The sequence below is a fragment of the Pinus tabuliformis genome, chromosome 5_2 (genome assembly GCF_031772625.1).
Source record: "Pinus tabuliformis cultivar Carrire ecotype Pingquan chromosome 5_2, CPIR1, whole genome shotgun sequence".
NCBI classification, from domain to species: domain Eukaryota; kingdom Viridiplantae; phylum Streptophyta; class Pinopsida; order Pinales; family Pinaceae; genus Pinus; species Pinus tabuliformis.
This window is the reverse complement of record NC_142306.1, coordinates 206,690,069-206,704,027: the sequence shown is the minus strand read 5'-3', so window position 1 is coordinate 206,704,027 and position 13,959 is coordinate 206,690,069. Positions and strand designations below refer to the sequence as shown.

Here is a 13,959-nt window from a genome sequence, read left to right as displayed (position 1 = left end):
ATGGCCGCAAGGAGACTTGATGGATGCAAGAGTCTTTAGACATTAGCTTAGACAATAACCTAAAGCCTACAATGGAGGCTTGACCTATACATTTGACCCAAGCATGAAACCCGTGCTTCAACAAGTCAAATAAAATAATAATAAAATTCTTTTCACTTTCTTTCGACAAATATATTACATTTTGACTTCAAGTACAATAATGAAGACCGGAACTAGTTACATTTTCCAACAAGTTGGCACCCATAAAAGAAAAGGAAAAAACCAGAGTAAATCTGATGTCCACAAGAACATCAACATTGGGACAAGTCAAAGTCCTAGGACCCAAAGTGGTTAGAATTGGACAAGGCACATCAAAAAGGGAACTTATGGATTTGCCTGGGAGTAGGCAGGTCCTTAAGATGGGCTTAACCAAAAACATCTTATGCCCATGGGGCATGTTGTAATATATTTCTATCCTTGCTCTTGTTTCTTATTTCTACTTTCATTTCTAATGTATTTATATCCTTGCTCTTGTTTTTTCATTTTTACAGCAACCTGTTCTTTTAAAGATTGAACTTGGGTCGATGTGAAGAAAGCTCTCTTGATTTACTACTTGACCACAATTGGCTTGACAAAAAATATGAATTCTTTATTGAGGGCTTGTTCAAGTCTTTGTTGAACCACTATAGACATAAATGTTATCATTATAAAATTTGATCATTATTAAATTCTAAATAATCTTTTCTTTTGCTCAATGGTGTGAAGCATGAAGAATTGTGAACCAATGTTACAAAAGTCCCAATAAAATCACAATAAAATCGACAACTCGCGAGTTTTCAGAGTGCTGATACTTTCGATGCTATTTTGATTTGAAAGGCTCTTGATTTTATTGTAAAAACCATGATTTATTTCTGACTCGATGGAAAAAATCACGGGCTGCTTTTGGGGTGAGTTAAATTAGGTTTTTTTTTGAATCATTTTGCATGCCCAATTATTTGTTTTGAGCTCCGAGGGGAAGCAAAAGGTTTCTAGGCGCCGAGGAGGAGAAAACTCAGAAAAACAAGTTTTTTCGAGTGGTGATTGATTTTTCTCCATTATTCAACAAGTTCTCTTTAGCAGCCATGGACTGGCCTCTAGAGGACGTCAGAGTCCAATTCCACCCTCAGGGCCTTCTTGTTATAGAGGAAAAGCCATTTCCTTTTCCCATAAAAGGGTCGAAGGAACTCACTAGTTTATGTATCTAATCTGATTGAAGATGACTCATGATGATAAGATACATTTATTATATTTTTTGTTGATATTTTGACTCTGAAGGCTAAGTCAGGACTAGGGATTCAAGACATGATTCATTGTTGATATGTGATGGAGCACTAGACTTCTTATACGTCTCATGTATTAGTCTTTATTTCATATTTATGTGACAATGCCATAGATTGCACCTGAATCTATAGTTGAACTGACACTCACCGGTCATGTAATAATCAAACACCGGATATGAATCTTATAAATGAGAGGATGTGTCCCTCATTTATTTAATCTGAGTTGTTCTAGTTTTTGAGCAATCAGTCGGAATTCCCTTCTTCTCTTCTTCTCAAGAGTGATGCTAGATTGCGCCCAATTGTCATAACTGAAGCGAATAAAGTAACAGTCACTAGACAAGTCTATAACAGAGTTTTCGACCCGTGTCTGTAATCTCCGTCCGCATTCATGAGATAATAGAATATTGGTGTTTAACTGTAAAGCATTGTGCTAGAGTTGTGTTTGTTTCTCAATCTATTTTTTGCTGATAGAGTAATATCTTAATCTTGTTGTAGCGGACCTGTACCATGCCTCGAGAGTCACTGAGTTTAGGTTGCAGCCATAGAGCACAAACCACCCCTTGTAGGTGAAAAGGCAAGGCATTTAGGTGTGCAACAAGATGGATACTGGTTTATCGACTGTAAATCAGGTTGAGATTGAAGCTCCAACTTCATCTTTGGTTTCAATCATAGGATGACATTCTTCTTACAGAGAAGCCTCAAGTTCTGCATCTACCATATCTATTACAGAAACATACCTAGATCTGAATTGGCAAATCCCGCCAATCCTACCTGCTCAAGTATATAACGTGCCATTTTATAAATATTTTGCATCTTCTCAGATTCAACTTCATTCTGTTGATGTTAGTTTTACATCTCAGGATGAACCTACCCAAATCCCCTTGCTCGAAAAGTCGCAGATCGACTGGGAAAAATCCCATGGCTATAAATACTGTCATCTCGACGCCATCCGTTTTGGCCTCAATGCCCTTGTAAGACCATACATGAATGTTAACAACTTATGCGTTGTCATAGACACTCGGCATAACCAACTATCTGATGCAATCATCGGTGGCTTTGCCAGTCCCCTTCATGATGGACCAACCTTTGGCACAGTTTACCCCAAGTACTTTGTCTCCTTAGATGATCCATACATCTATGACCTCCTCCAAGCCTATATTCATCCACAAGGCTTTGACATGAAATGCCAGTCCAAAATAATTCAGCTTAAAACTTTGATTGTCGTTTCGGCAATAACAACATGCCTCCACTCTAGCCCCAGATCAGAAGGCTTTGACATGAAACGCCAGTCCAAAATAATTCAGCTTAAAACTTTGACTGTTGTTTCGGCAATGACAACATGCCTCCACTCTAGCCCCAGATCCGTCAGACTTCGCATCTTGTAAGCGAGGTGGAATCTGGTTCTAGTAAATCCACAACTCCCATAACATTTGAGTGGATCGGAATCCAATGCCCTGAACTTTGGGAAACCAAGTACGACCAGTATTGGTAATCCGCCTTTATGGAAGATAACCAGAGAATTTTGAAAGCCAAGCCCATTACTTTCAATCCAGCCTCACAGTGTTTCCGGTTACCACCACAAGTTCAGATAACCTTTAGAGAAAAGGTTGCAAAAATGGTCAAGGAGTATCCCTCAAGCTCTACACCCCAAGGCACCGAGCTTGTTACAAAACACAAAGGTCAATGCCAATAGTGTCTAGCCTGCAATTAGCTGATACAGAAGTTGAGCCAGGTTGCTCAACCCGACCAACCTTAAATCCTAATGTTTTCTCTGCTTCCCAGAGAACAAACCTCCAAAACTGTCAAGGTCTGTACAGGAGAAGAATCATAGGTTCTTGGCAGGAACTTACCCTACATTTCCTTTCGACAGTGTGATAATGATGGTCAGAAGAAAATGGAATTTGTCCCTTATGCCACGGTACCGACATCTACTGCATCAGGTACTACCACAACACAATTTATTTATACAAATCTATAGCTTGACCTAGATTCAAAGAACATAGATGATTTGCATAGAGACTTCCTCAAGGTCAAACAAGCAGTCTCTGAAGAAAAAGAAGTGTGCGAGAAGCTACTAGCAAGACTAGAATTGCTAGACCACAAAGTTGCTAATATCTCAGTCCTAACAGCTGCCCATGCAAAGTTAGAACAACGGCTGACAACATTTTTCTCCATTTTGTCTATCGAAACTCCAATCATCAAAAAATTAGGAGCCAGGGTACCCACACCAGATTATTCGGTGTTCGACAAACCCACCAAATCTGCGATGTTTACAAATGACCCCAAACAAAAGCTAAAACGAACCTACTGTTTTACTTTGGCTAGTCAGGAACTACGCACTTGGAATTTTGGGATCCAAACAGTAGAAGAGAAGGCAACACGTGAATTGGCTGAAGAAATCAATGAAGCCAATTCAATCATCCTATCTTTCTTGCAACAGGTGCAAGAAAAGGGTCATGCTCTCACAGAGGCCCAATTCAAACAATTCCTAGTTTATGTCAAATAGGAACAGGGAGTCCCTCTGCAGATTACCCAAGGTCAAACATCTAGACCAGTTTTCGTCATAATAACTGGTGTTTCAACAATGTCGGTAGCCATTCAAGCCATGCCACAGGAACCTATGTTTTTTCCCAATTTCCAGGGCAAACTTGAAATGGAGAACGCCATTAATCTCCTCAATAGCTGGGCAACGAAAAAATAGGTGGATGACCCTACCCTTTCTCCCTGTAGTATAGCTCAACTGATTGCCAATGAATTCGGTGGCCTTACCCATACCTGGTGGCTTTATACCTCTATAGAAGCTAAGGAAGCCATCCTTGCTCACGCTGATCCTGTAGTTCAGTTACTTATTGCCATTCGTGCACAGTTTGTCGGCCTTACAGTTGATGAAGACCCAGACCATTATAGTGAACTGTTCATGTCTAACCAGTTAGGCAATATTGGCCTTATGGAAGAATATTTCTGCCAAATGTAGGATTGGATCATTCGATCTAAGTCCTATTCAAGTATTGCATACCTCAAACGGTATATCCAGAGCATGTCTAGTGTTCTTCCCACAACCATTAACAAATATTTCGAGGACAAATATCTCTCCTTAGATGGCATGACCCTAGCAATGGTGCATGGCCACATAAAGAAAGTCATTGAAGAACACTGTTTAGCCAAACATGTTATGATTGACTTCAAGGAGTACAATAAGATCTTTTCCAATAAGGTTTGCACGACAGTTGGCCAAATGCTCAACTGGGGGAGGGGACCCTTTAACCGCGATCCCAAATGCTCTTGCTAATCCAGAGATCAGCCCTGGAAACATTGGTCGCCACAGAGTAAGTTTCAGCCAGAAGCTTACAAGAAGCCATTTCAGCCTGGAAGGAATCCCTTCCAAAAGAAAAGACCTTTCCTAAGACATCGTCAAAATCAGTCCGATATTACATCTGTAAAAAGGAAGGTCATTGGGCAAATGAATGCCCCCAGAAAGCTCGTAAGCCTAAGCTTGCGGCCTTATTTCAAGACACGCTAGAACTAGCCATGTGGGATCTATTCTATTGTGATCTTGATGACGAACCGGCCGGAGAAATATACTATCCTGACTGTGACTCTGAGCCCAGAGAAGATGGAAACCCCATTACAGGTTTTCATGAAAGTTCTGACGATGGTGATAGTTTGCAGTCTTATAAATTTTGCATGTTTTCTATGCCTAACAAATGACTTGCAGAATTTCAACAAAAACTTGTAGAAACGCCGTCGTGGCAGATGAATCTCTGCATGAATCTTCATGATGAGATCCAACGCATTATGTCCTCCATGACCACATTGAATCGTCTAGAACCAGAGTCGTCTAGTTAGATGACAACTAAGCAAAAGGGAAAGGAATAACCTATTCAGTTCCATCACAGTGGCATCAAGATGAGTGTTACGCTGACCATCCGGCCAAGCACACAGAGCGACAACATGTCAAGCGTGCTTCTTGCACTTCTTTGCGTATGCAGATTCATGACAAGCAAGCAAAGATCAAATCCCTTGCTGCCGAGATCCAGGTTCTCAAAACACAGTTGCACGAGACTGAAAAAGAAGTTGCTGACTCCTCTGATGAGGATTTAGAACAAATTGCAACTATGACTCTCGACAGTTCGGAACCTCCTTCCCCTATCTCACCTGCCCTTGGTTATGCACAATGACCTGATTCCCCTGATCTGTCACAGCTCTATCCTAGTAAGTCACTCTCTCTCGCTTGCCAACCCAAATTGTATATTCCCCTTACTTTTTGCCCCCCTGATTGTAAACCTTATTCATTGGATTGTTTACTTGATTCCGATGCCCAACTCAATTTAGCTCGACATTTTGCCATTCCTCCCTTTTATTGGGAGAAATCAATGGAGGGTGGAGCCAATATTACCGGTTCTCTGTTTTCTCTTCCTCACCAAGTCATTGATTTCCCGGTCTCTATTCAGACCCATTCTGTCCAATGTACATTCTTAGAATTAGATGATATCCCTGCAAACATCATTCTTGGATCCGAGTTCTTTACCTGTTGGTCCCCCGTTTCAATTGATTATCATAAATTACTGTTTACTCTTACTATTTCTGGTAAGCTTGTACATGTTCCCCTTAAGACTTCTTGTACATTCTCTGTTCCCTGTATACAGAAACATGAACAACCAAAGTCTGCTGATGTCCAAAAGAAGGCACGAATCATTTCGTTTGCCACAGCTCATCGACATGATTATTTGAAAGATATTTCCGAAAAGATAATCCAACAATGTTCGTCGGACATCCCTAATGCTTTCTGGGCAAGAGAAAAGTATGTGATCGATCTGCCATATGCAGATGATATCTAGATCCGCCCACAGAAAGCATCAGTTGCTTTAATGAGTCCAACAAAGTTGGATTATTGCCAGAAGGAGAATGTTGATCTCCTCAAAAAAGGTTTGATCGAACCAGCAAAGATCCCATGGGCCTATCGAGCCTTCTATATGAATAAACATTCCGAAATCAAAAGAGGCCGACTGCGCATGGTGATCAACTACAAACCCCTCAATGTAGTGCTAAAGAATATGGCGTATCCTCTGCCAAATCAAGCAACACTTCTTTAGAAGATGAAAGGTTGTAACATCTTTAGCAAATTCGACCTAATGTCCGGTTTCTACCAAATCGGAATAGCTGCCTAAGATCACTACAAAACAACCTTCGTTGTCTGACATGGACAATACCAATGGAAGGTAATGCCTTTCAGCTTAAAGAATGCTCCCCCTGAATTCCAGAAGCGAATGGAGGATGTTTTCAGAGGTTTAGATTGGTTGATAATTTATATAGATGATTTACTTGTCTGCTCCAAGAACATCTAGAAACACCAGAGGCACCTGCAGATCTTTTGCGAGCATTGTGTTAAGCATGGACTAGCTCTGTACAAATCCATGATGGAGATTGGATTAACAGATATAGAGTTCTTAAGATTGAAAATTACAAATGGCAGTATTGTGTTGCAAGAACATGTTCTTCTGAACCTACAAAATTTCCCAGAGCAGATCCCCGAAAAAAGTTAAAAACCCAGCTGCAACGGTTTTTTCAGATGTCTGAATTACATCAGACGATTCTACAAAGGACAGTCCCAAGACTTAGTTGTCTGGCAACAGTGCCTAAAGAAGTCACCGATCCCATGGAATTCAGCCATCACTGAAGCGGTGAAAAATATCAAGGAGAAAGTCCAGTTGCTTCCTCCTCTAAAGCTCCCTACTGACGAAGGATCCTATATCCTTGAAACTGATGCATCTAATGTAGCATGGGAAGGCGTTCTTCTTGAACGCATCAATGGCAATGAAGAGATATGCGACTATGCCTTAGGAACATTCCACGGTGCCGAACTGAACTATCCTTCAAGCCATAAAGAGGTACTCGCAGTTAAAAAGAGTATTGCACTTTTCAGGCTTTATTTGAGGTATGTACTGACCTCAAGATCATGCCTGGCATGATAAAAGCAAACCGTGACCTAGCTGACAACAATGTCCGCATCATGCGATGGGCAGTCTGGCTCGACGGTTACGACTTTGGTATTGAGCACAAGCCCGGATATCTCAACTGTGTAGCAGACCTCCTCACACACGAAGCAACGATCCAATCAGCTTGACAAAAGCGTTTGTGGGCCCCAGTTAATTTGCTTTATTATGTGTCTGATTCGGTCCCCATATGTCTTCGGACTTTTTTTAAGGGACGAGATAATGCAAGCTGTCCAGTTGCACCTGAATCTATAGTTGAATTGGCACTCACCGGCCATGTAATAACCGAACACCGGATATGAATCTTATAAATGAGAAGCTGCGTCCCTCATATTATTCAATCTGAGTTGTTCTAGTTTTTGAGCAATTAGTCGGAATTATCTTCTCCTCTTCTCAAGAGTGATGCTAGATTGCACCCAGTTGTCATAACTGAAACGAATAAAGTATCAGTCGCTCAACAAGTCTATAACAGAGTTTTCGACCTGTGTCTGTAATCTCCTTCTGCATTCATGAGATAATAGAATATTGGTGTTTAACTGTAAAGCATTGTACTAGAGTTGCATTTCGAGAATATTGGTGTTTAACTGTAAAGCATTGTGCTAGAGTTTTTAGATGTATTTTTTTAAATTTTGCTGATATTTTGCTAGTTTTTACTGATTTTTACCAACTTCACAATTTTTTCATTTTTCGAACCCTTTCTGATTTATTTTTGATCCCGACTTTATTTTTGATCCCAACTTTTTCAACATTGTTTTGAACGCTGTTGTTATTTTGAGCTCACTAATTTTTCATTTTCTCAACTGTGTTGTTTCAGTGGCTTTCAAAAGTCATCACAATTTTCCATCAGTTTGGAGGGTTTCTTGGCAGAGGAGGTTCAAATTGTATTTATTTTTGACAAAATTTTAAGTGCATATGAATCAACATATTTACTTGAACCTTTTAGCGCATGTTGGAAACTTGAAAGAAACTGAAAAAGCATATACTTGGTTTTAACACTCTTCGAAAAAATCTCTTCCGGGCCCTTTTATTTGTTCAAATATGATTATACTTTACCAGCATTCTACTTGCACCTTTTAGAAGTGGTGGATCCAACAAATTCCCACTTAGAAAACAAGGGGTTAGATTGGTAATCATTTTATGAATTCACAGGAGAGAAAAGTGATCTTGAGGTTGTTATAGGGCAGCCAGAAGAATTATGTTTATATCTGAAAATATGAAAAAAAAACAGCTCCCATATGATGCAGAGACATGATAACTTTCGACACAGTTTAATTGTGGTGCCCATTTCCATGTTTGGGACAATGGGTTAACTAATAATCCTCGGGGAAGAATGTTCAATTGGATTTTGAATGAAACATAAACTACCAACTTTGGCGTTGGTTGTCCAGTCTTGCTATTGTAACTTTTCATTTTGGTTTCTTCATTTTTAAATTTGTTAGGAATTTGGATGTTTACAAAGAGATAGTTGAATGTTAATGTAACATTATAAACTCATTTCATCTGTGAGAACATATTTAAACTCATTTCATCTGCGAGAACATATTTGCTGAAATTAAGCCTTTTCGGACCTATACAATGTTGCCTTATTTTCTTCAGGTCAGTTGAAAGATTTGATCCACGTGAAGCTCAATGGATCCAACTTGAAGAAATGAGTGCCAAGAGAGGAAGCTTGTCGGCTGCAGTATTAAATGAAAAGCTGTATGATTGCAAAATGTTAAATTTATCATGTTTGAGGAGTTTATTATATTGTATTTGTGTTTGGCAATGTTATGATATTTCAATGTTTACAATAACAGTTTATACAAAACTGTGGTTGCAGCTATGCAATCGGGGGTTTTGACGGCTCAAAACTTTTGTCTAGTGTGGAAGTTTTTGATCCTCGTGCAGGTTCCTGGCTCATGGTAAATCACTTTTTTCCAATCAAATTGAGGCTTACAATTTCTGTAACACTCTTAATGTTTGGATGTAAACTTAATTTTTTAGGACTAATAAATGTGATTCACCTTTTGCAACAGAAGTTCAGATTACAGGGGATATCCCCCCTGGCCTTGGTATTTGTGGCTAATTAGATGTTTTCATATCATGTTTGAACAGTAATCTGAGTCTCAATGATTTTGAATCGGTCAATTTTTCAACAGGTTGATTCAATAGCTAGTCCACGGGCCTATGGGGCTGCGGCAGTTCTTGGAGATTCTGTCTATATGATTGGTGGCCTTGGAGAAGTCGATTATGTTGACTCTGTAAGCAAGTGCAGCTATTTTTGAAATATATACAGTTAATAGGGAAATGTAGATCTCATAAAATTGAACTCTTCCATATTTGCAGGTTGAAACTTATCAGGATGGTGTTGGTTGGAAAGTCAGTTCACAAGCTATTGGCAAACGATCATTCCTAACTGCAGTTGTTTTATAGTTCTATATAGATATGGCAGGATACACTCTTTTTCAAGACATGACAAGTAAATCAGTATGTTTTTAGTGGGAGTCCTTAAAGTTAAAATAATTAATCATTTATTACTGTAATGAGTGCTTATTTTTGAATACAGATGTCTTTCAAATTTTACAGAATGTGGATGACTACAATCCTTCTAGCTCCTCCCACTAAATATTTTTGTGTTCAATGTCCAGGTTAATTCAAGATTAGATGGGTGTGCCATTGGAATTTCAGCTTTATACTGTACCTTTCTATTTCTGGTATAGTTCTCTGTTTGTTAGTAATATAGCTGTGGCTAAATCTATGCCTCTTATGCTGGGGCTTAAGTGTCGTTGGAGAGCTGTGTTTTTTGGTAACTTTGTGTAGTGAAGTGCTGATTCTAATGGCTTTTTTATATTCTCATTGTGTCCACTTCATAGAGCTCACCACAAAATTGCTGTAAATTTATATAGAAGTTTCAAACTTCTCTTGGAGTTGTTTCTTATTTTTTCTGTGATGTGATGAAATTCATATTTGATTCTGTTTCTCTACCTTATTCTTTTTGTTGTTGCTTCTGACACACAATTTTGAAATTGATATTACATGTTTGCAACGAAGGATAAAGGTGATGGAAACTGTAATAAGCATGAGGTTTTAAATGAAGGCTAACAGAAAGTTCTCTTATTTGCAGTGTACGAGCTCTTCATTGAATCAGCGAGAATTTTTTTCTCTGAACCTGGGAGCTCATCCTGGTTTTGCGGTCACTACCGGAGGTGGAAGGCTTATGAGTAATACAGTCTAATTTAATGGGCGACTATTAGATTTGTTCATTAAATATCACTTTGCAATGATTGTTGTCGCAGCCGACAGTCAGAATTTGTGTAATCTGTATGGTCTATGCATAAGCTAATGTACAATTAGATTCTACTGGTTGGTCTGATGCATGCCTGTATTCTTTTCCTAAAATATATGCTGGTAGCTTGAAGTCAACAGCAGTAGAATATGAATCCATGTTCAAACATCTGCACTTTATTTATCTTTTCATAGCACAATGGAATACTTTATTTTTTCTTCAAGTTGTTTATGAATTGTTGCTTGAGTTTATCTCACATCATTCTGGACACCCCATAAAACTTACACTGCTTATTTAATTTGTGGAAATAGGTCCATGGAAAATGCAGCATCCTGGAATTTTGAACCTTCTTCGATAAAACAAGTCGAAGATGATAAAGCATGGCATTCCTGTGCTCGGAATTAAAGTTTATTCTCTACTGAATTGTCATGATCTTAAATGTATTGATAATTACCACGGAAGATAACATAAAAGTGGCTGCTGGATTATTTTAAGAGATAATGTATTTCCATGGTAAATTAAGGGAGGACAAATTTGAATTTTAAATGGGACAAACACAATTCATACAAGCTACAAAGGGTGGAGGTAATAATAATGCAAGGGATTCTATATTAAACTGCAAATTCAACATATCAGCGTAGCCCAAGATAGCTGTTACACACCTCTTCTCAAATACTTGATCTCTTCAATACATTATTAATAAAGCTATAGACATGTCCTGATGGTTTAACCTCCCAATGATAGGGATAAAATTAACTTCATTAGTTATATATTGGTTGCATGTGATATCACTAACTTTATTAGGTTTGTATTGGTTACATGCGATATCACTAACTTTCTTAGCTATTTATTGATTGCATGCAATATCACTAACTATAGCGTGTGATAACACTCACATTATTAGCTATATATTGGTTGTTGCATGTGATATCACTAACTCTACTAATGAAGTTTACCAACATAATATGATCGACATGATCCAAAAATATATTTACTAATATATAAAGATGGATGTCATTGTTTACCTCTCCATTAACCCCGAAAATACTTTTAATAATACATAATGATGGAGGTCACTGTTTGCCTCCCCTTTAAATTCCTTAAGCAAGAGCTAAAAAATTGCTTGTTGCAAAAACAATCCGATGCCCATTGATAAAAGAAATTATCTTTTGCAAGAGCTTGATGTTGGTCTTGTTCAACATCTCTATTTCACCCGCTTTCAAAATGCAACCGTTGTTTAAAAATCTAATATTTTTTACAGTTTCTGGCACTCAACTATTCCATTGAACTCACGAGAGCTCCTCCATCACGTGCTCTGACCATTATCAGCTAAGTTTTTAATCCATGCAATTGTATTCTTTTCAACGATACAAAGGTTTTGGGTTGAAACATAGTCACAAGTGTTGTCGATGGTTGCAGATGGTCATAGTGAAAGGGAACATAATGCAAACTTTCTGATCTTGACACCATAATATTGCCATTCTCGGTGAAATGTTGGCTTCATTGTGGGTGGGGGGATTTGTATGTGTTTCCTCTTGTTGGCGGTTTTCTCTGTGGCCATTGCTTTTGTGATTCACAGATTTGTTCTCTGTTGGTCTCATCATGCCAATGACCTAGATACATGCAGTTTTGGCTTTGCTGTTTTCTTGTATGTTCATTGATAGCCATGCCACTTTGAATTATCTTCATTTTGTACTTGGTCCTTTTGTTTCTTTTTCCATGTGGGTTTGTTTTTAGCTTTAATCTATGCACCCAAGGAGGTCAATAGTTCTGTAGACTCGGATCAAATTTTAAGAAGCTCTACTGAGAAGGGTAACAGGATGTTCTTGCCACTTCTTGGTACAAAATGGAGTGTTCCATCTAGTTCAGGCAATTGTCTCTACACATTGGAACTGCTTGCTTGTTACATTGAAAATCTATTTGTGAAAATTTTGATTTTTTGATGTATAGAGCTTTGGCCATCTGTTGACGTGATAGTCAAATGGGTCAACACAGGTTGGGAGATCTAGAATGAAGTGGTAATAAAGCTCCCTTCATCTAGGTGTAGCTTGATTTTACTTTCAAGCCACAAGAATGTAAAATCATTTTTTGAATGTCTATGGATATTGAAAGAGTTGAGTTCTCCATGAAATTTAAGACATCGGGTTTCAACTCTTACCGTTCCTTCCTTGGTCACAATGTCGGTAATATTTAGTGGTTTGACCTTTTTGGGTCATGATTTAATGTTCTCTGACATAGAGAACTCTCTGGTATTCATTTTATAGCATCCAAGATACATCTAAGATAACTGCTAGTAGTTGTTACTTCATGTGCTTGAATATGTGTGCATCTTGAACTATGCAAACCTTCATCACCTTTTTACATCAAATATGTGAAGGTTATTTTTGTGAGTAGTGGATTTTGAGAATGTACTCTTTAACTGCACGATTTGCTTTTAGGCAATGAATTTGGTCCTTTCCCTCCACCACCCCCTTCCTTCAGACTGGAAGTGAAATGTAAACATGCAAGGCATAAATTAAGAAAAAAGGGTCATCAAATAATAGAGAATCTGAATTCGTTACAAGCAATGGTAGAGCATAGGTTGCATAATCTTATACCAAGGGATATCGAATGGATTCAAGCCTATAAAGATTGACATAGGACAAATCATGGAAATTTGAATTAATCTAATGTTCTAGCTTTTGCAAAGCGGTTATTCAGAATTTTTCAAATGAGCTAGACATAAACTAATAAACCAACCTACATATTCAACTATATTAATATATCATATTTTATCAAATGCTCTCCCAAAAGGGACAAAAAGCAAGAGAAGTGAGACATTGGTATCATGGATAAAGCACAAACATCAGTGAAGTATTATATAAATTTGGGCCTTTAGGCCTTAGAGTATATGTAATGTAGGCATGTTGATTTTCGAAGTATTATATAAATTTGGGCCTTTAGGCCTTAGAGTATATGTAATGTAGGCATGTTGATTTTCGATAGCTTGGGAGGTACTTCAAGCCCTAGGGTTTAGGGTTTGGAGGTTGGAGCACTACAAAATTCATTTGTGGGCTTGAAACCCAAGGTTGGGGTTTTGCACCCATTGATGTTTGAGCCAAAACCATGAGGCATTTTCTACATGTGATGGATGGAGATAATAGAGGATGGTGAGGAGAATCCAACACAACGAAAATCGTCGAAATTCGAGTTGGAGAAAATGAGATATACATTTTTGAAGTTAATAATGGGTTTTTGAACAATCAAGTCATGTAGGCTTGAAGTAAACTTGTCCAAAAGTCATGTCTATTGGTGAATTCCCGTAGTCCTTGTGAAGTCTATAAATACAAGGTGATGTAAAGTCGTTTCAATCATCCCATGTGCAACAAATCACAAAGGAATAACCATCTGAAGTAGCCGCAAT

At 38.3% G+C, this 13,959-nt stretch overlaps 1 protein-coding gene across 2 annotated transcripts in view; it reads left to right on the top strand.

Moving 5' to 3' along the window:
* Positions 1-10,779, top strand: part of LOC149158284 (influenza virus NS1A-binding protein) — a 190,686-nt gene extending 179,907 nt beyond the window's left edge. The window contains exons 8-13 of one of the 2 annotated variants that reach the window (XM_089436173.1): positions 8,888-8,989; positions 9,111-9,192; positions 9,430-9,531; positions 9,617-9,749; positions 9,919-9,984; positions 10,395-10,779. In XM_089436173.1, the coding sequence (XP_089292299.1) occupies positions 8,888-8,989; positions 9,111-9,192; positions 9,430-9,531; positions 9,617-9,703 (373 nt within the window). In that variant the 3' untranslated portion in view covers positions 9,704-9,749; positions 9,919-9,984; positions 10,395-10,779. Of the gene's footprint in view, positions 1-8,887; positions 8,990-9,110; positions 9,193-9,429; positions 9,532-9,616; positions 9,758-9,918; positions 9,985-10,394 lie in introns of both variants that reach the window. The other variant, XM_089436172.1, reaches the window with a different exon arrangement.
* Positions 10,780-13,959: the final 3,180 nt, after the last annotated feature.